General features: G+C 37.0%; 1 protein-coding gene across 3 annotated transcripts in view; it reads right to left on the minus strand.

The window, feature by feature from the left end:
• ATP10D (ATPase phospholipid transporting 10D (putative)) overlaps positions 1 to 22,051 on the minus strand; it is a 105,292-nt gene that overhangs the window by 19,466 nt on the left and 63,775 nt on the right. For all 3 annotated transcript variants that reach the window (XM_079153918.1, XM_079153919.1, XM_079153920.1), the window contains exons 10-15: positions 18,011 to 18,249; positions 10,028 to 10,216; positions 7,315 to 7,924; positions 6,591 to 6,697; positions 5,017 to 5,143; positions 3,252 to 3,436 (exon numbers count right to left, since the gene is read on the minus strand). In XM_079153918.1, coding sequence (XP_079010044.1) covers positions 3,252 to 3,436; positions 5,017 to 5,143; positions 6,591 to 6,697; positions 7,315 to 7,924; positions 10,028 to 10,216; positions 18,011 to 18,249 — 1,457 coding nt within the window. The remainder of the gene's footprint in view (positions 1 to 3,251; positions 3,437 to 5,016; positions 5,144 to 6,590; positions 6,698 to 7,314; positions 7,925 to 10,027; positions 10,217 to 18,010; positions 18,250 to 22,051) is intronic.

The raw sequence follows: 22,051 nt of genomic DNA on the forward strand, positions 1-22,051 counted from the left end.
CAAATGTGCTAAGACGAGATTTAACTATGAAATGAAGTTCCCTTGCAATCTTTACCTTAAAACAATTTGATTCTATACACTTCCAAAGCTATGAAGAAAAAGTATACAATGAAGAATCAAATATGATATTCATAAATGAAAAAATAGCTACAATATTATAAATGTATAGACTTTGTAAATTCATATGCTTATAGCAAACAGAATAGAGTCTCCATGGATATTTATCAAAATATAGTTGCAAATGATCTATAGTTCAATGGTTATATACTGATTATAAATGTTTTAGCCTCTTTGATTTGACTATATATTTAGTTTTTACAAATTAACTGTTTTGATTTTAAAAAATAATATTTTGATTATAAAAACTGAAATGAAATTACAAACTTAAAACTTAAAAAAGTAAACAAGGAATCTTGAAAGGCCTTTCTATATCCTAATGCAGAAAATAATCCAGGACATGATTGTATAACAACAAATAAATTTTAAAAATGACTTTTTTATAAGAATGGAAACCAAGTAAGGTTTGTGAGAGACTACACTTTTGCAAACTTAGGAGCAAAAGTTGATAGAAATTTGTAAAGCTGACCCACAGAAATGACTTCAGACATCCATTTATTGAGTGGCAGGTGGCCACAGGAATGTTGTAAAAGCAATTCTTTCACTAAATGACATATTAGGCTGCATGACCCTCAAATTCTTTTTAACTATTAGGAGTGCCTGAGGGGTGGGAGTTGGGAAAAGGGAAAGGAATTAAATACTAGTGAATGTGCCTCTACTCACAAAAATATAAATCATGTTCATTGTGCTCTGTCTAGTTATCTGGAATATCCACACATGTGCAATGGCTATTAAAAGCAAATGATATTAGCTACAGTAGATATTCAGTATTTCTTAAATTTGTAGTTTTAAAAGCCTTCTGATAAAAGTTATATATTTACGAATATGTAAATTTCACAATCCTACTGATTTCAGCGTTCACAAAACTCTCTAAGTCACTGATAACAATCATGCATCTCAAAAACTTAGAAGATTTTTGAATATTTTCACCACAAGTGAAAAATATTTGCGTAGATGTTACTTTATTTAAACATAACCCAATATATACATGTTATATGTCTAAATTATGTAAGATGTAATATACATATTAAGTATATATACATATGTAATATGTCTGTATTGTGTAATATATAATATATATAATATATAAGTGAAACATCACATGGCACTCCATTACTATGTACAATTTTATGTTTTTAGGTATCAGTTAAAAAATAAATTTAATTAATTTTTAAAAAATCTGTCGAAGTGCCAAAAATAATCATAAATAAATAAAGGGAAAAGAAAGAAAACCAGCACTGAAGTATTTTAGAAGTTTCACAGGCACAACCATGCCAGTGTATGCTAACTGACTGATTCTCTTGGTTATATTTATTACTTCCTAATAATGAAACAGCTTAAGGCAGCATTTTCAATCTTGGCACTACTGACATTTGGGCCACATAATTCTTGGTTGAGGGGGGCTATCCTGACCACTGTAGGATATTTAGTAGTACCTCTGGCCTCTGCCCACTAGACATAGTAGTACCCTTCCTTCCCCCAGTTATGATAACCAAAATGTCTCCAGACACTGCCAAGTGTCCCCTAGGGCACAATTCATCCTTGGTTGAGAAGGGTTATCTTACAGAGCTGGCTAAGCCGTGTTACCCTCTGCCTCCCAAGACACAGTTCACTGAGTCTACTGTCACAGACACTGGAAGCATTTCCCCTGACAAACATGTCCATGAGGAGCCCCAGGCCCATCAGGCACACGTCTGTAGGCTCAGGAACTACCTGGAAGGATGCTCCCAGGGTCAACAGAGGTTTTCTCTGAAGGAGAAGTTTACTGTTTTATCTTCTTCTTACAGTTTCCTGTATGGTTTGAATGTTTAATAATGACCATGTATTATAATTAAAATCAAGACAAAGTAATTTTTTTTCATGTTTAAAACATTGCTACTTCAAAATCAAACAGCAATAATTTATTTCTTTCATGTTCATGAAACCTCTCAACAATCTATATTTTCTTAGTTAATGCCCATAACAACCCTCAGCATAGGCATTGTCTCATCTTAAAGGTGAGGAAGAAGCTCTGGAGAGTAAGTCACTCCCAAAGGTCACATACCTGGTCAGTGGCAGGCAAGCTTTTGACCCCCAGTCTTATCAGCCACTTAGGCCACCTTCATTTTTAGTGACAAATTGACTAGCACTTCTTTGGACTAAGCCTGGTGGTTGTGGTTACAGGTCTACTACCTGCTGAGATCCCACTTGGTGTTGAACAAGGAGAACTCTCTCTCCTCAAAATGTCTGATCCAGCCTAAGACTAATGGAGGCCTATCATAAAAACATGGCTGACCAATTGTGGCAGCCTGTGACACAGGTTTCAGATGTGATTCCAAGGGAAGCTCTGGACAACGTCAGGGAAGGGGCTGCTGTCATGGAATGTTGCTACTGGCTAAGCCTCTTTCAGAGCAAGGAGGGAGGAGGATTTTCAAGCCAAATAAACAATAGGCACAGATCTTGGAAGATACTATACTAGGATTCTTTTGAGAAAAATGAGATGCCTAGTTACCCGATTAGAACCTTTGTGCTAGAGATTAATAGGAGAAAAAACTGGGGACCAAAAACAAACAAACAAACAAACAAAAAAACCCCAAAAAACAAAAAGAAGAAGAAAAAGAAAAAGAAAAAAGCAGATCTCAATCTGTTAAATTCCTTCAAAAACAACTTTTTCCCTTTCAACAGTTCTGAGGAGCACTACCTAAGAACTACCACTAGAGGGCATGGTTATGCTGAGAGTCTATTTTTAGAATGATCATAAAATATTTATTTACCTGGTTCTAATAGAAATTATCTCTTATCCTCAACTTAAAAGGGAGGCAGCTTCCTATCCAAGCATTTGATATATTTTGTCATTTTGGAATGTTTTATTGAATCCCTGGCAATTCAGTAGGGAGCAGGAAAAAATAAAACCAAAATAATTAGGATTTCTCCTAATGCATTTATCCAGCAAGGATCCCTCTGAATCATTATAATTTTCCACCAGTCTTTTAGAAAAACAATAACATCCTCCCAAATACAAGCTAGGTCACTGAATAGAATAAATATCAAGAAGTTAAAAGTTATCAGCTTTTCTTTCTCCTTATGTACATCAAATTCCAAATGCTCCACTGGCTTTGAAAAGAACAGGATTAGTTTAATCTCATCATACATACTTTGCTTTGGGTATTAAGGATAAAAAGCTTGTCATCTGGCTCCAGCAGTTTGCATGCATAAGCTATGTTGATAGCTGTCTCCTGCTTGTCCCCTGTCAGCATCCAGATCTTGATACCAGCCCTATGAAGGGCCTCTATAGACTCAGGAACTCCCTCTTGCAGACGGTCTTCAATACCAGTAGCACCTAAAAAATAGCCAAAGTACAAGGCTCATAAGAAACTAAGACCCGCTGAAGCTCATCTAGTCTATAATGGAATCCTATATACCATTAACTAAGTCAATCCCGAACTATACAAACTATCCAGAGATCCAAATGAGGTGTGAAGGCCCAGATGAAAGTCATATACAAAGGAATATTTTTGTGAAGAAAGCTTAGGGGATTAATGAGTTTATCAAACTTGTTTTGTTCTCCTTTTTCAGCTAGCTTTCTTAAGGGTTTGATTTAATTATTTACATAACCTTGACTTGGAAATTTTAAGGACAGGCTTTTAAAAAGTGTTCTTGCCAATAAAATGCAATGTCTATTTCCAGTGCAGTTTCATTATGTAAGTCCAAGATTTCCTTTTCTGAAACAATTGGGGCCATGTGTGTTTTGGATTTCAGAAGGTTTTGGATTTTATATAGGTAATATGGCACATATGCCCTATTTTGTGATACCTGGTAATCAAGCATATTAATATTTCTACAAGAAAACTTACAAGTTTTCATGCTAATGAGGATAATAAATACTATAAATAGTCTTACATCAAATCAGGCCTGATTTTGCTGTCAAATGAATTTTGGCATGAAACCCTCAGAGCATTTTTTAGTTTGGAATTGCAGATGAAAGAATATGGACCTATGCTACTTAGAGTGTCTAGAGAAATTACTTAGGAATAGGTATCATTATTATTATTATTATTTTTCCATTATTCTTTTTGATAGATATTGAGATCATTGTTTTCTCCTAAACAGAGGATTGGAACTCAGAAGATGGTCTCTTAGTGTGACAGTGATTTCATTAGATGCTGGATCTCCATACTCTTAAGAGAGTAGTTCTCAAACTTGACTGACCCTTAGAATCAGTTAGGAAGATATTAAAAATTCCAGTGACCAGATCACACACCAGACCAATGAAGTTGGAATCCCTGGGGATAGGATGCAGGCATCAGAACTGTTTAAAACTCTTCAGCTGATTCTAAGATACAGTCTGACAGAAGAGGTCTCATCTTTTGTGCAATTTTGGTTGAAATCAGGAAGTTTGAGAAGAGAAACAGATTTTATTAGATCAGTTACAAGTATAGGTAAAGAATAAAGAACACAGACCCTGAAGCCAGGCAGACCTGAGTTTCATGTTTGGTTAGTTAGTAACTAACTCTGTCAGTAACTAACATGACCTTGAACAAGTCATTAAACTTCTCTGGGCACCATTTCTTCTAAATAAGATGGAAATTTATGGTGAGAATTTAAAAACACAACATTAAGTACCTTATCCAATGCCTGGCAAGAAACTTCAGCTATCTTTTCTTAATCTATTTGGCTTTTTATGGATAGATGTTTGATTTTAAATGACCTTAAGAATAACCACACTGATCAAACACTAGTTTATTTCAGGGGAAAACAGAATGGAATGGCTTGGAAGCTGGGTAGATATTAGATTGCACAGGACAAGCAGAGCCACAAACATTTATTAAAGTGAAGAAAAAGGCACTGATGAATAGTGTTTGGAGAGACAATCCACGTTTTTCAAGATCCTCCACAGGCAACACAGCATGGTCTACATACCGAGTAATGTTAGTTTGTTCTCCAGCCTCATAGCAGATTCAATTAGTAATTCTTCCCTGTTGTCAATACTGGTTTCAGCTAAAAAATGATTTCTCAGCCACTCTGCATATTCAGTGTCACTCATGACCTACGAGAGGAAGAAAAAGGGAGCTAGGAGTCAGGCTCTGCGATCTGGTAGATTCTTATCAGATCAAATAGGCAAAATATCACATCATCGAATGGTTCCAGGCATCCCCCCATCCCTGGGTACAGTCACACTAGGTCCACACCTTGACACTGGTGCATCATAATCACACATAATATGCCGCTACACATTCATATGTGTGTGTAACATAATTTGGGCAATTGCATTACCCAAGGGCACCCCCTTTTTCTCCCCTCCTTCCTCTCTCTGAACCCTCTCCTCTACTCTACGGTCTCCCTTCTATTTTCATGAGACCCATCCCCATTCTTCTTTCTTCTGTTTTCTCTAGCTTCCACATATGAGAGAAAACTTACGACTTTTTGAGTCTGGCTTATTTCACGTGATACAATGATGGTTAGTTTCTGTGGTTAATCATTTGCAATGGTTAAAAAAAAAAAAAAAAGAGGGACCAAGTAGGTGTAGCAAGAAAGTCTTATTCCCAACAAAACTTAAGTGGAATTCTTGGACTTGTCATCAGGGATAAATCCACATTTCAGTTCTTAAAGAACAGGGTAGAGTGGAGGGGGTAAGACAGATTTTCTACCTGCTTATTTTTGCCCACACAGTAATTTGATTTGGGAGAATCTGACATCTATTGGGCTACATTTTTACTACATGCAGGACTGTTAACTGAAAAGGCGGAGGGTTAGTTTGACCTTGAACTCTCCATTCTTCCTATAGCTGCATGTAAGATAGACTTTCAGTTCTTTAAGGGTTGGTTGACTGGTCTACAGATGATCCCATTTTTTCTAACAGAGTTCCCAAGAACTAGAATTTGAGTAAGGAATGAAAGATTCTGGTAATAACATTCCTTGAATAATTTCTTGGGACTCTGTCTTCTTTCTTATTCCTTAAATTTTTATTTAGCAAGGATGCATTGTGCTCCAAGATTATTCTCAATTGAGAATAATCGATAATGAGATAACATTTATTACATTTACTTGGATTTACAGATAAAGGATAAGGAGCACAGAAGGAAAAAAAAATCATCAAGAACCTAATAAGGGAAAAATTAAGGCTGGTCTCTGGCCTCATTCTTTCCAAAGCACTTTTCATGCTATAAGACAAAGGGGACAATATTTATGAAATCCTGAGGGAAAGAAAGTAGGACCCAGGGATTTTCTTTTGCCGAAACTTACACACAAAGGCACTTGCAGACATACTGCAACATGTGAGCACTCAGAGTCTATAACTTAGGCTCCCTCCTGAAAAAACACTTGGAGAACTAACCAGCCAATATATGTGGAATGGAGAGGTTATGTAAAGAGAATCAGTGGTCTGAGAATTTTCTCCAGGACCTAGAATGGGGTTTAAAACATGTGAGTTTTCAGCAAATGATGGCTAAGCTAGGGAAAGAGTGAAAACAGATGGGGTGTGCGAACAGGCTCACCTTCTTTGCTATACATAAAGTGCGTAGCCCTCGTTTGGCATAGTCATCCAAGTGTTTCTGTGTTTTCTCCCTTATTATTGTCTGGTGTTTTTCCACATCTGCTCCATCTGAAATAATGGACAAAATGCTAGTGCTTCCACTGGTTGTCCAATCACAGACTTTTAAAACACCTTGATGCTTAATCCATAAGAAACCAAAGGCATTCTAGTTTTAAATCTCAAATTGTGTCTACAAACTGAATCCTTCAGAAAAAAATTTTCTATTGATTCTTTCCTTCTCCTTCATCAGAGGAAAACACCAGGACTTTAATACAAACCCTGGTACCACAGTTCCAGTATTAACAGCAAGAAGGACTAAAATAATGCAAGCTGTCATCTATTCAATCTTACCATTTGCTAGGTATTTGGCCAGAGGGTCTTCACACATATACGGTGTGTCATTAAAGCTCTCAGGAACCTACTAAGAAGGTACCATAATACCCACTTCATTGAAGACTCAGGTGCAGAATAGTTGGGTAACCATATCCAGACACAGCTAATGATGGCATCCAGATTCAAACCCAGGTCTGTAAGTCCCCAAACTTACTTGCTTTGCCACCAAATAGTGGGCAACTTTCCTCTACTTTACCAAGTATGACTGACCCCCCAAATAACTACTACTTTGCTTTATAAAAGCTGTGAGAGTGATATGAATTGTATACCATCCCAGCTCTGTGTGGACCTACCTGGGGAAGCCACTGAGAGCAACTCCATAATTACAGAATCAGCACCCTTTGTATATACCACAACTTGGTTGGAGAGCGGGTGCCGGACCACAACAGACATTCTTTTTCTTACTGAGTCAAAAGGCAGGATATGTAGGAGTTGAAATGTTAATGATCCCAGAGCAGCAAAGTCCACCATAACCTGCTCTGGTGTCCGTGACTGTAAAGTGCATTGGTAAGCCCTGGCAGCGTACACCAAGGCTGCTTCATCTGGACTCTCAGCCTCATAACACAGATTGGAGGCCAAGGGCCGTCCAGGGAGGGAATCCACCTTGCCATTTGCAAGCCCTGCATCGCTGTTTCGTTTTTCAAGTCCCATACAGCAAGCTGAGTTACTGAAGCTCTGGGGGCTCTCACTCATCTGGGAGACCTCTTCCTCCACAGGTGAAGCTGGTCTCATTCGACTGAAGAGAGACAGTCTGCCCACAAAGGCGCTTGGAACTCCAGAAGATGGCTCTTTCCCACTGGTAAGGGATGGTGAACTTGATCTTCGGACAGACAATCTTTGGAAGAGATTTTTAAATTCTTCCAAGGACTTGATGGGCGTTCCACTCAGGGAAGAGAGTCTGATCTAGGAAAGGCAATTTAGGAAGGTCTTACTAATACGGTCAAAGGCAGCTTCCAACAAGGAAGATGTGAGATACCAAAGAGTTACCACTCCTTTAAATGATCAGCAGCTTGCTTCTTACTTACAACTATAGTGAAAAACATGAATAAAAATAAAAGCCACCATGGAAAAGGATGTGCTGAGGGTGATAATGATCTTTTGGGAAGAAATAGGACAACTAATAGCAAAAGATATAAAATTATAACATTGGGTATACTTATAGTAATTTTTCCAAAAGTTGTAAAATGCTAACATTGGAAATAGAGTAATCTTTCTTAAAGATATAATTTGAGATAGAGAAAACCTATAATCTATATTGGGTGCATCCTAGGAACAACAATTTAAAAGTTAAAAGCGAATTAAGTATTTAATAGTAACAAAACAGAAACACCTTTTTGAAATATTATATAATAATTAAAAATAAAATTTATAAAGAACATGGGGTAATACTGGAAAAGCAATGAAAACAGTATGAAAATGTAATAACAAATGAGTAACATTAAGCATAGTAAAAACACCTGAAGAAAGTAAATTAAAAGGTTAACAAATTTTTTTTCTTTAACTTTCCACTTTGACTTAAAAAAAAATCAGAATGATAAAGTAACTTGAGGAAGAAACATCAGAATATGAATTCAAATTTCTATTTTTACAGAACTTTTTCTTATTTGCACCCTAATTTTTGTTAGATCTCTTTTTATTGATGATGAAATTTAGAATATAATACTAATATATAGAAGATCAATTATCTGGATTCTAAAATTTTCTCATTCAGAAATGGCTGGGGGATTAAAAAGGTTTTTGTTTTTTGAAAAATTACTAACTTTATGATGATTTGAAGGTCTTATGCTGGTTAACTTTTGAAGTTCTCAGCAAGTCAAAAATTAGAAGAATAAAACCTAATCACAGATGAGGTTTTCATGTTCCACTTAAGTTCTGATTATCTCCTGTTCACTGTTTTCTGCCATACCTCAAGACAATGAACAATATTTCTTAAACAGAAAACACCAAAAGATGCCAAGCATATTTATTAGAAAAAGATGTTCTATGAGGGAAATAAAAAGCACCCAGTGATTTATTCTCTAACTACATAATCACTTTTCAAAAGAGTAACTTCCTAGGAAAACCTTGCAAAAATATAGTTCCTGATAAATGCAGCTTAATGGGAAATAAATTATTTTTATGTTAAAGCTGACCATCTCTGAAGTTGCCAAAAGAAAATGATGTAATGGAAAATTAAAACTTAATTGGGTTATGCTGCAAATTGAATTTTAAGTGGATGTGTAGAAAGGGGAAATAGTTATATACAAGGATGCTAGCACAGCCAAGTGGTGAATCACCAGCCTTTAACACGTTTTTCTTCTTAATTGTAAATAAATTTTCTATTAATTCTAGGCTATAAACAAACTTTAAAAATCAAGCTTTCATAAGAATGGCAGAATCTTGTTATATCATACACATACCGATTTTAAATCTATTCAGTTAAAACTGATCCAATTAGTACTTGAGAAAGATACATTATCAGTAAACATGATAACCCAATAGTTCACACTGTGTCTGAAATACTAGAGATAATGGATAATGTTGGAGGTCTCAGAAATTTCAGAGCAAGCTTTAATTTGGTACATAAACTAAGATTATCTCTTACAAACTGTTTTTGTGAGCCTGGGCAAATTACTCAATGTAATCTATAAAATGAGAAACAGTAGAGTAAGAATACCTAACTCAGAGGACTGTTGGAAGGGTTAAACACATTAATACTAGTAAATCATTTAGACCATGGTTAAACGCAGGGCAGAAACTCAGTCCTAAGACTGGGAATATAGCTCAGTTGGTAGAGTGCTTGCCTCACATGCACAAGGCCCTGGGTTTGATCCCCAGCACCACAGAAAAAAGAAGAAGAAAAAAAAAGAGAGAGAGAGAGAATCAGTCCTAAAAAAAAAAAAGTTATATTCCTGCTATTATTACATATTATTATTATTATTTATTATATAACAAGACCAGTATAGATGCATGTAAAACCAAATTTTCCTCTGCAGAGATGACCCTTGGTTGCAACAGAGGTTTTACCTTTTGTCGGGGTTGGTTAGGAGCAGAAACCACCACTGTGTTGCAAATTGCCAGGGCAATAAAGAAGTCCATGATGCACAAAGTCTCCAGGGCTGGACTGGGTATGGTCCCGTCTCCTGGGGTAAAAAGCTGAGGAGTAATCTGACTAAATTTGTCCAAAAGCCTGGTATCGGGCACCACATCAGTTTCCTGAAGATTCAATAAGACAATAAGACAAAGAGTAGTCAACAGAAGAAATAATTTTCATAACAAGGATCTAAATGAAGCATGAAATGGGAAGCTAGACTTTTCCAAAAATAAAAAACCAAAAAACAGAAAAATAAAAAACCAAAAAGTTAATGCATATGGAATCATTAAAGTGACAATAGGAAAAGAAAACACATAAAAATATATGGAAAATCCAGACTCTACATTATTAATGGAGACAAACTTGACTATTAACTCAAAACTAAATAGCAGATAGAAATAGCGATCTTCTACCAAAATCTAGTTGAATTTGTATTTCCTATTTTGAAATGCACTGGGCCAGGTGTTTATTTTACTGTGCCTAGAATTCTACCTTGGCTATTGACTGATCCAAGAATAATTGATGATAATGAATTCTTACTAAAATGAGGTTGTTATTCATTCATTGTTATAGCTTGGATGTGAGGTGTCCCCCAAAAGCTCACACATGACACGATGCAAGAAGGTTCAGAGGAGAAATGATTGGGCTGTGAGAGTCTTAATCCAATCAGTAATTTAATTCCCTGAAAGGGATGAACTGAGTGGTAATTGAAGTGGTCAGGTGTGGCTGGAGGACATCGGAATGAGGGTGTAGCTTTGGGGTACAGATATATTTGTATCTGGCAAGAGGTATCTCTCTCTCTGCTCCCTGATCACTGAGGTGTGAGCTGCTTCCCTCCACCACCCTCACCCACCATGATGTCCAGCTTCACCTCAAGCTCTAAGGAATGGAGTCCGCCTTCAATAGACTAAGACCTCTAAAGTTGTGAGACCTCAAATAAACTTTTCCTCCTTTAAATTTGTTCTGGTCAGATCCTCTAGTCACAGCGGTGACTAAACATGCATTATTTTTAACAAAATATTTAATTGCTCAATTTACTACTACTGTAAAAACCAACTCTCCAAAATAAAGTTTATTGCAAGCAGGCTCACAGATTTAATCAGCACATCTCAGTAATATCCTCTAAGACATTAGCAAGGGTTTCTTCAAGAGATTTCTGATTACCAAATACGTTTGTCAACTAAGCCCTCTCTGAAAAGTTCTTAGAAAGATTTGCTCTATGAAGTTTTATTATTGGGGAAGAACACCCCATTTTGTTTCACACAGTGCTTCTCACACTTATTTAAGAGTACTAGATTTAACAGAAGAATGTTGTAGTAGAAATTTGATTATAATCCAAAAACATACAGTCGACCTTTTCAGAATCTTTGAGCTGAGTGAAAAGGGAGACAGTGTACTCAAAATCAAGGTTTCATAAATGCACTCTGGTGTGGTAAAGGAGTCCTGAATGCTGGTCAGCAAAACACACTGACTTAAGGAAGCCAAGAAAGTGATTGAGAGCAAAGGGTGAGATATGGAAAGGTGGGATGTGGGACTCAGAAGAGCACAGCTTGCATTTTATGCTTCAGAATTTGGCAAGAGTTGCATAAGTTTAATAAGAAAAGAGCTTGCACTGTAAATCATATGAATTTGGGATCAGGCATTATTTTCACTATAACCAAATTGGTGACCAGCTTTGAGTTTTATTTTCTCCTCTTCCATATAGTGGCAAAAATAATGCATACCTAGTAGGGTGACTGTTCAAGGTAAATGGGATAGTGACTGAGATGAGACCAGGACAACAGGAACCCAAGTAATTTAACATTTGTTTTCATTCCTTCTCAAATGACATGCACTCACTCTCAGGCAAGTTCCCAGGATCACAATAGGTTTAAAAAAGGGTCAGGTTATGAGTTGTCGCAAAGCATTCTTAGATTTCTATCTAAATATATCAAGTAGAGGACTGCATGACTGACAGCCTGTGCTGTAGTCATGAGAATAAAAGCAATTCCAAAGCTGACCAAAACTGTGTGTGTGTGCGCGCGCATGGTCTCGAGTAAATTGTGTAGCTAAGAATAAAAAAATAAAGAGGGAAAAATCTGGAAACTTGGGATCGTAGAGAACGTTGAAAGCATCCTCAAACAATACAAATAAAAGAAGAACCCTGAAGAAGATTTAAGGAAAAGACCACATGAAAAATGAAGCTACAGATACAAAGCATTTCTTCACTTTAGTTGGTTTTGACAAAATAATCCTTAGTAAGGTAGTTGATGAATTGAGAAGGTATTGAGATATCACATGCAAGATCCAAATCTTTTTCATTGGAATCCTGTATTTAAAAATTGACATTTGCTCTTTTTCCATGATAGACAGCTCTATCATCTCTGAATACCAATTAAGTTGAGAATTAGGCCCACGGTATTTTGACTTAAATGATTGAATGCTCCTGCATTTCTCTCCTCAGAGAACTTGGAAGTTCCTGTAAAGTAAGGACCATATCTTATTGGTCCCTAACTCAGTACTCCACACATCGCAGAGTTTACTGTCATACATTATTACCAAACACTCGCTGGCCTCATATTCCATAAGGAAAGAGATGGAGAAACAAAAATATTTTATTCTCCAGAAATTAAGACATGTTGGCTCCTACTGAGCCTATAATAGACACCTTATTAAAATTCAGAGAAAATCTATACTCCCAATTAGAATATAGAACACAGAGCAAGATGTGGACAGCTTCCCATAATGTAAACAAAGCTTTATCTGATTTCTTAGTGGGAGTTCCTTAACTCTAACCTAATCCTGTGAGATGATATTTGACCATTAGCAATTCTAGATTTACTCTCTGGATTCATATTACCCCTTCCTACTAGGTTACAGATTTCACCTTTGTCCTCCCACCCCTTATGTAAATCCAAATTAAACAAGCAAAAACTGACCAGGGTTCCCCTTTACTCCCCTATATGTCTGTTGAAGCTTTTAGATGACTTTAAATAATTTAAATATTAAATTTGTTTTAAAACTGAGTGACAGGACACTCACTTTTATTGAGTGACAATTTTTTATATAAACCCCCAACATCCACAGTTACAAATGGACAAAGATGGGAGATTACCAAGCAGCTGTACTGCAGTTTCCTACTCCTCCTCTGGTTCCACATGTACCTAAGGTTTTTGCTTCCTTTTCTACTGCTACTTCTCTCCAGTTTTAGGGGCTTACTGCCCCCATGCAACTTTGGCTTGAGTATGTCCCCAAATGCCTTCTCTTGATCCTTTCTGATTCCTAAACACCAGAGAAGGTAAAAGACAAAGGCCAATAGCCACACACACTGACAACTTCTCTGCTCAGGCCCTCCCATGACCTGCAGTTCTGGGTGTCCACATGTGTCCTGGGCTGTCTGCCCCACTTGCCTGCCTTCCTGCCTCCACTCTGTGGACCTGGATTCATTAGTTTAACCCTAACTCAAGCTTTAGCTCTCCCATGCCACCGTTCATGGTCCCTCCTCACTCCTTTAGCATTGATCATTCCCTTCTCTGTGCCTTTACTACACTTTGGATGTACTATGACCAAAAGAGGCAAGTCTGTCTCCTCTACCTAGAACATAACTAAATGCTGGGAGCAATATCTTCTTCATTTTATATCCCAGTGTCTAGTACTATGCTATATCTTCCTCTAATTGATTAATGGAGTCATTGATCCCATAAATATTTTTGTTGATCAATGGGGCCAGGCATCTCTCAAAGAAAGTGAGGTGCCTAAGACAAGCAAGATCCTGTCTTGCAAGGAATTCCAATTCTACCTGGGAGAGACAGTAGATTAAAAAGTATCCCATAAATAAATAAGATACTTCTAGATTGAGACAGAGAGACTAGGACTAGAGATGGAAAGCATTTGGGATCAGGCGGCAAGGCAGGTTTCATTGTGCAGGTGACACCTGAGCTGAGACCTCAATGATGGGAAGGAGATAGCCATGCAAAGACTTGGGAGAAGAGCATACCAGGTAGAATGGACATCATACGTATTGAATGAGAAACACTAGAGGAATACAGAAGTATAAACACATTGGCTTACAAGTATAGACTTCTATTTCTAGAATAGGTAATAAAAATCCAGGGCCCAAAGGACTCATGACATTATAACGTCCAAAGACTGACACATCTTTGCCAGCACCTGCCCTGAATCCTTACTATCTAGCTCCTAATTTGCTTCCCATGAAAGTACCATTTTACAAGCGTCTACTTCTATTCAGCTCATCTCTCAGTGTTCTCAAGCAGATGTTCTTAATCTTGACTCCATCAATGGGTGGGCTGTTAGAATTATATGCAAAATTTTTATAGGGGCTCATTTTTCAGGTCAAAGATTAGATAGCTTTCTCAAAGTAATCTTTCATTTCCAAAAAGATGAAATTAACTTGTCTAGACCAAGGTGAGAGATGGTTTTATGTCTTTAGGAAAAACATGATTTCTTTAACCTATACAGGAGTAAGGTTCTAAAAACACACAAAAAACAGGAACCACCATCCCAGAATGTTCATATAATTAGAGTGACACATGGCACTGAAAAGACTGAGGTTGTTAAGCAGCTTCATTCAATAACTTTCAAAATACTTCATTAAGAATGAATGAGCTAGAAACCATGTTGAGAATTCAAGATGAAACAGTTTTTGCTCCCAAGGAACTATTGTCAGATGAAGAAATAAGACTAATGAAACATGGGTCAAAGGACGGAGGGAACACGTAAACAGTTTAGAAGCCGAGAAAACAGAATCTGAGAAGTCTTCAGAAAAGCTGTTATGAAAGGTACTTCTTAAATTAACATTTCATCGATTTTGGTGAATAGAGATGGGATATGAAGGGAGAACACATTTTAGAGAAGGGAAATTGCATAGATAAAGAAAAAAAAAAAAGATGTTAAGAAGTACTCATTTGTTCCAATAACAGGGTGAGGTTTGATCAGGAAATAGCGGGGAAGTATGGCACAGGCTCGCCAAGTGGCCAGCACTGTGCTACTCCCAGTAAACATGAGTTTACAGGTGCTTCCTTTCAGGGGCATGGAAAATGTAAAAGTTCATGTTATGGTTTGGAAATGGTATCTCCCCAAAGCTTCTGTGTTAATGCAGGAATATTCAGAGGTGAAATGACTATATTAAGAGAGCTGTGATCTACTGAGAACATCCTAGCTTGAATGATCCCACAGTCCTGCAGTTGGTAATTAGGCAGGTGGGACATGGCTAGAGGAGGAGGGTCCATGGGGGTATGCCCTGAAAGAGTGTATCATCTCTGTGGTGCCCTCTCTCTCTCTCTGCTTCCTGGCTTCCATGAAGCAGTGCTCCACCATCATGTCCTTCAGCCATGATGTTCTGCCTCACCTTGAGCCCAAGCAATGGACTCTGCTGACCATGGACTGAACCTCTGAAACTGTGAGTCAACAAGAACTTTTCCTCCTTTAGGTTGTTCTTGTCAGGTATTTTGGTTATAGGGATAAAAGGCTGATGAACACAGTTCAGTAGAGGGATGAGTTAAGAAACAGCATAGAAGAAAAAAATGTATATATACATATGAATTTCTGAAATAGACTTAAAATGAGTGTAGACAAAGGGCTGTGTATATTCCTTATTTTTTTTCAAAACTTGGAGAAAAATTTCAGTTGAGATGTTTGGACCAGCTTACCATATGGTAAAGACACAATGTACAGGTATTCTGTCCTTAGGGCCACAGAAATGAGTTGAAATGCAAGGGTCGTCACTCCACTAGCAAGTGCACACTTTTTTTTGCAATTTGTAGAGACCCAATAGACACTCTGAAGGCTCTCAGGTCAAAAGAGACCCTTGGGGTGCACTCACATAATGTATCCACTACGAAAATCCTATAACATTGTAGCAACATAAGGGTTCCCCATAGCTGATTTATTCTTGTTATGTCACCAATTTGAGTTATTACAGGTATCATTGCTGGAGAATGTCCACCTAAAGCACAAGAAGTAAAATCAAGAATCAATAAATGGGATGGATTCAAATTAAAAAGCTTCTCAGCAAAGGAAACCATCAATAATGGGAAGAGGGGGCCTACAGATTGGGAGAAAATCTTTACTACATGTATCTCAGATACAGCACTAATCTCCAGGACATATAAAGAACTCACACCAAACAACAACAACAACAACAAAAACAACCCAATCAGTAAACGGGCTAAGGAACTGAACAGACACTTCACAGAAGAAGAAATACAATTGATCAACAAACATGAAAAAAATGTTCATCATCTCGAGAAATTAGAGAAATGCAAATTAAAATTAAGATTTCATCTCAATCCAGTCAGGATGCCAATTATCAAGAATACAAGCAAATAATAAGTATTGGTGAGGACGTGGGGGAAAAGGTACACTCATACATTGCTGATGGGGCTGCAAATTGGTGCAAACACTATGGAAAGCAGTATGGAAATTCCTCAGGAAACTTGGAATAGAACCAGCATTTGACCCAGCTATCCCACTCCTTGGTTTATATCCAAAAGACTTAAAATCAGCATACTTCAGTGATGCAGCCACATCAATGTGTACAGTAGGTCAATTCATAATAGCCAAATGATGGAACCAACCTAGATGCCCTTTAGTTGAATGGATAAAGAAAATGTGATACACATACACAATGACATATTACTCAACCTTAAAGAAGAATGAAATGATGACATTTGCAGGTAAATGGATGGAGATGGAGAATATCATGCGAAGTAAAATAAGCCAAACTCAAACAACAAAAATGCCAAATGTTTTCTTTGATAAGTGGATGCTGATCCATAATGGCAGTGGATAGTAGGATAGGGAAAAATGAAGGAACTTCGGATTGGGCAAAGGGGAATGAAGGGAGGGGAGGGGAGGGGATGTGGGGGTGGGAGGATGGTGGAATGAGATGGACATTATTACCCTACATACATGTATGACCACACTACTGGTGTGACTTTTCAGTCAAAGGAATGAGAAGTTGTGCCATTTGTGTACCATGTATAACTAATTACAACAAATTTTTATAATTTAAAAAATTAAAATGAATCAATAAATCTTATTTAAAAAACCCCAAAACAAACAAACAAAAAACCCACAAACATAAGTGTAGTATGAAAGGCAAAAAGAGAAAACAGATGTTTTAAAGAATTAGTTTTAGGTATAGTAAAAACATTATATATATATATATATATATATATATATATATATATACACACACACACACATAACATTTTATATATATAATAGTGATATATATAATATATATTATAGTAATATATATATAATATATAGTGAAAGACATTCTTTGATATCTAAGTCTTTTTAACAACCATCTTTCCTCTGTTTCCTCTAATTTTTTTTCTGCAGTAAAGTGAGTTTATTCATAGGTGTAATTAATCAGTTCCTAACAGTTCCCAAGGAGATTAAAACACACCCTGATGATCTGTTTGATGGAACTGTTATAAAATAATGCTCTTTTGAGGGCTAGGAGTGAGAGAGAAGACTCAGGTTTGGTGGAATAGGGAGGGAGATTACAGAGTAATTTAAAGACCTTCAACATCTTCAACCAAAAGGCCTATGAATCTCCCTGTCAACTAGACATATTTAACTGTCTCTGAGATAAGTAAACCTTGTTGGACCCAAGAGGGAACTGTGATCTTTCAACTAAGCTGTCCTCTTCAGACTCAGACAAGTTTATTCCTGGTCAAAAATATATTTTTCAGAAATAGTATATAATTCTTCAACACTGAATTATTTCAAAAATCAGGAAATTATATTATTTGTTTACTCTTATTATGCATCACAATCACACTGAACTGTGATGATGTAGTCTCTTTAGTAGAAAGTAGAACAATGTTTGGCTGTATTGTAACTACAAGGCTGTTCTTCCCTCAAACACTGTGCATGGGTGATTTTAGTCGTGCATTCACACTTACAATGGGGCTACTGAAAGCAGCCTGTCTGGAATGAGGCACTTCACTGGCTCCTTCTCCACTTCCTACAGCAAAAGTACTTCCAGAAAGATGACTTGAGGGTTTGCTTCCCAAAGGCCCATTATGAACTGTCCTGCAGCTGTGGGCTCTCAGTCTTGCCATATTGCTGACGGAGCTGCTAAGGGAGTCTGCATACTCTTCTTCTTCAGAGACAGCTTCCTGATAGGACTCCAACCTCTTGGCTGAGGGATAAAAAGCACACTGGGTCACCATCTGAAAACAAACTTATGAGTCAGGCAGTTATTCCATGCCATCTCCTCCTCTTTAAAACCTGACCTCCAAATCCCCCACTTATATCCTCAGTTAATAAATGTACTTCATACCTCATTGGGAGAAGTAGGAACAATCAGAAGGCACTCCCTTCTTTTTCCATCATCAGATCTGACAACTTATCTGCATCTGTATCCATTCTCTTTGTCTTTCTTCCTACTACTATGGAGGAAGCATGTCTTGTCCACTTGAGATACCCTCCACTTGTGATCTGGATCCTGTCCTCTGACCTCAAGGACTTCATCTTTCATCTTTGTAATGCTTCCTCTTTCATTTACACCAATATCTCCACAACCAATTAATTCCATGACTTTCTATTGCCCTATCTCCATTGATAAATAAATAAATCCAATGATCATATGTGTCTGTCCTTGTCTCATTTGAGCCCTTAGTAATAGCCAACAGAATTGACCACTCTTTTCTTTTTGAACTCTCCCTTTGGGCTTCTCTGACACCACCCTTACCTGTTTTCCTTCTCACATCAATGGCTATTCCTACTTAGCTTCTCCTGCCATCTTTCTTCTCAGCCTTCAAATATTAACAAGCTGCAGAAGCTCCTTCTCTTCTCCATCTACACACTCTTCCTTCAGAATTTTATCTGGTTCCATCTTTGAAACAGAATCTCTGTGTGCATAACCTCCAAGACTATACCTTAAACTCTGACCTCCACTTGGATATCTACAAGTCTCTTATAGCAGATTATCAGTGAGCCGTATGGCTTACTGCCTCACCTCCTTCAAGTGTCCTATCACATACCCTTGTCAGTGAAAACTTCCCATATCAGACCAGAGTATTGATTATAGATCCTACCCCAACATTCACCATTATCTACACACTGTATCTTAAATCTTTTGAATCATCCAGTAGAATATAAGCTACAACAGGGCAGAGAATTTTGTGTTTTGTTAATTAATATTAGAGTCCAAAGCAGTGGCTTATAAGTATTCAAAAGACACTTATTGATTAAATGAAAAATAAGCATTTTAAATTTAATATGGTTAAAACTGAATTCTTTTCTTCTTCCTTCTTAAACTTTCCTCTGATCTTTTCCATTCTTGTTAATGGTACCTAACTTTTTATTGTAATGGAAGCCAAAAATCTAGGAGTCCACTTGATATAGTAAGTAACACCTCTACTTGTCCACTCTAAATCCAAAATATATCTGGAATATCTAGATTTTTCTCCATTTCTATACCATAGTCCAAGCCACCATCATCTCTCAACTGGACTAGTGCAACAGTCTGCAATCCATTCCCCAAATAGTAGAGTGATCTTGCTATAAGAAATAGCAGATCAATCACTTTCTCATAAAACTCTTAAGTGGCAGAGCTGGGGCTATAGCTCAGTTGGTAGAGTGATTGTCTTGCAAGCACAAGGCCCTGGGTTTGATCCCCAGCACTGCAAAAAAAAAAAACAAAAAAAAAAACAAAAAAAAAAAAAAAACAACAACAACAACAAAAAACTCTTCAGTGGCTTCATGATTCACTTAGAATAAAATCTGAACTTCATATACTGGCCCACTTAACTCAAAATGATCTGAACTCTTCTGGCCTCTCTTCCCTTCTACATTCCCACTAAAATCTAGACTCACTGGCCTTCTTTCTTTACTTTGAAAATTTGCAAGCACACTGGAACCTGAGTGCCTATATGCTCATTGCTTCCTCTGATTGGAAATCTTTTGCTCCTGAACTTCAAGGTTATGTCATTCAGATCTAGATCCCAATACCCCATTTACAGAGGTCTAGCCTGGCCATCTAATTCAAAATAGCCATCCAGTTATTCTATGTTATACCATTCTATTTTAATTCTCTGCAAAAATTCTTATCACTATTTAATAATTTTGATTAAGAACTTCATGTATTTGTGACTATTTTCTCCAATAAAAGCCTTGTGAGAGCAGGCCTCATTTGCATTATTTATCATTGTCTGGAATTCAGTGTCTGGAACACAGAGTAGATAATAAATACATGCTTTGGGGATTACTGGTTATCTCTCTTCAGCCTAAGTTCACTTACTGAACAGATTATGATTTTGGGAAAGTTGTTTTATAAAATTAAGAATGTTTTCACATTGTACTTATTATAGTAATTCTGTCTGTATTTTTTAAGGGAAGGAGAGGTGGTTTAAGAGGCAAATGGTGATCCAAGATTCTAGCTAGTATCAACTCTTCTAATGATGAGTGGTTTTCAACAAAACACTCACTCTTTCTTAGCCTCTGTTTTCATAATCAAACATTCTAGAATGAAAAATTGTGGTTCAGTGACTTTAAGATCTTTTCAAATTATGGAAGTCTCATTATATGTTCTCCCTAAAGGATACAGAATGTTTCCCTGTATCATCTTTCAGCTTGCAAAACTGATCTACTACCTGTGTCCCGAAGATTCTGATTTCCTCCATCCTCACCTATGTTCTTACCTAGAATACCTGTTCTTATCTTTTTGATGGACAGAAATCCTAAACTTTAAAGACCTGATCCAAATACCAGCTCCTCAATGAAGAGGTCCATAACTGTATCAGCTCTCATCCATGCCACTCACTAGACATGCGTGGCTTTCATGAACTGATCATTACCATGTACCAGGCAACTATTTTATTTAATCATTATAACAACCCTCTGACTAAGTACCATCAGTACCCCCATTTAAAAATAAAGACATAAGTTTAAGTAATTTGCCCCATCTCACAAAAGTGGTACAGGTTAATCTTAAAACCATGTCTATTAGACTCCATAGCCAATCTTCTGAGCCCTAATACTATACTGTTTCTAAATCTAGTTGTATATGTTAATATGGCCATTTTTAACACAGCTATATCCCTTACCTTTACATGGTCAATCTTCCCCATCTGATTTCAATGAGTCCATGTTTTTTAACTCCAATACTTATTAACCAGATAATGAATAAATAAATATGTGAATAAAATATCACTAGCATCAGTGGAAAGTTGTGGGGTAAGGGCTTAACATTCATTGAAGCTTTTCTTTGCTCAAGCATCTGTCTAGGTTATAAATATGCATGGGTATGTACACATATTTTTTTCTTATTTTCATTTTTAAAAAAATGTCATCTAGAAGAAACTATCACTGTTTAATAAGCCAGTCCCCAAAAACCAAAGGCTGAATATTCTCTCTGACATGTGGATGCTAATCCACAATAAGGAAGGTTGGGGAGGGAAGAATAGAAGTCCACTGGATTAGACAAAGGGGAATGAAGGAAAGGAGGTGGGAGGAGAATAGGAAAGACAGTAGAATTAATCAGACATAACTTTCCTATCCTTGTATATGAATACACAACCAGGGTAACTCTACATCATGCACAACCACAAGAATAGGATCCTAATTAGAATAAGTTATATTCCATGTATGTATAATTTGTAAAAAAACAAAACAAAAAAAAAAAAAAAACCCACCCAGAGGGATTAAGCACCTCAACCATGGTAGGGCTGAGATTTGAATTCAGATCTTCATAATTCCAAAGTTAATACAAGTATCCATTATATCACAGCCCTTTAGTTATGACTTATATCTAATAGGTTTGCTCAGTGTTTCTTAACATGGGGTGAATTTGTCCCCTTGGGGACTTTTCAAAGTTGCTGTCCACACATTTGCTTATCATAACTGGGAGAGGGATGCTGCTGGTGTTCACTAGGTACAGGCCAAGGATCCTTGTAAACATCTTACAATAACCAGATCAACCCCCATGACTAAGCATAACC

This window comes from Sciurus vulgaris, assembly GCF_902686455.1.
Source record: "Sciurus vulgaris genome assembly, chromosome: 9".
Taxonomy (NCBI): Eukaryota; Metazoa; Chordata; class Mammalia; order Rodentia; family Sciuridae; genus Sciurus; species Sciurus vulgaris.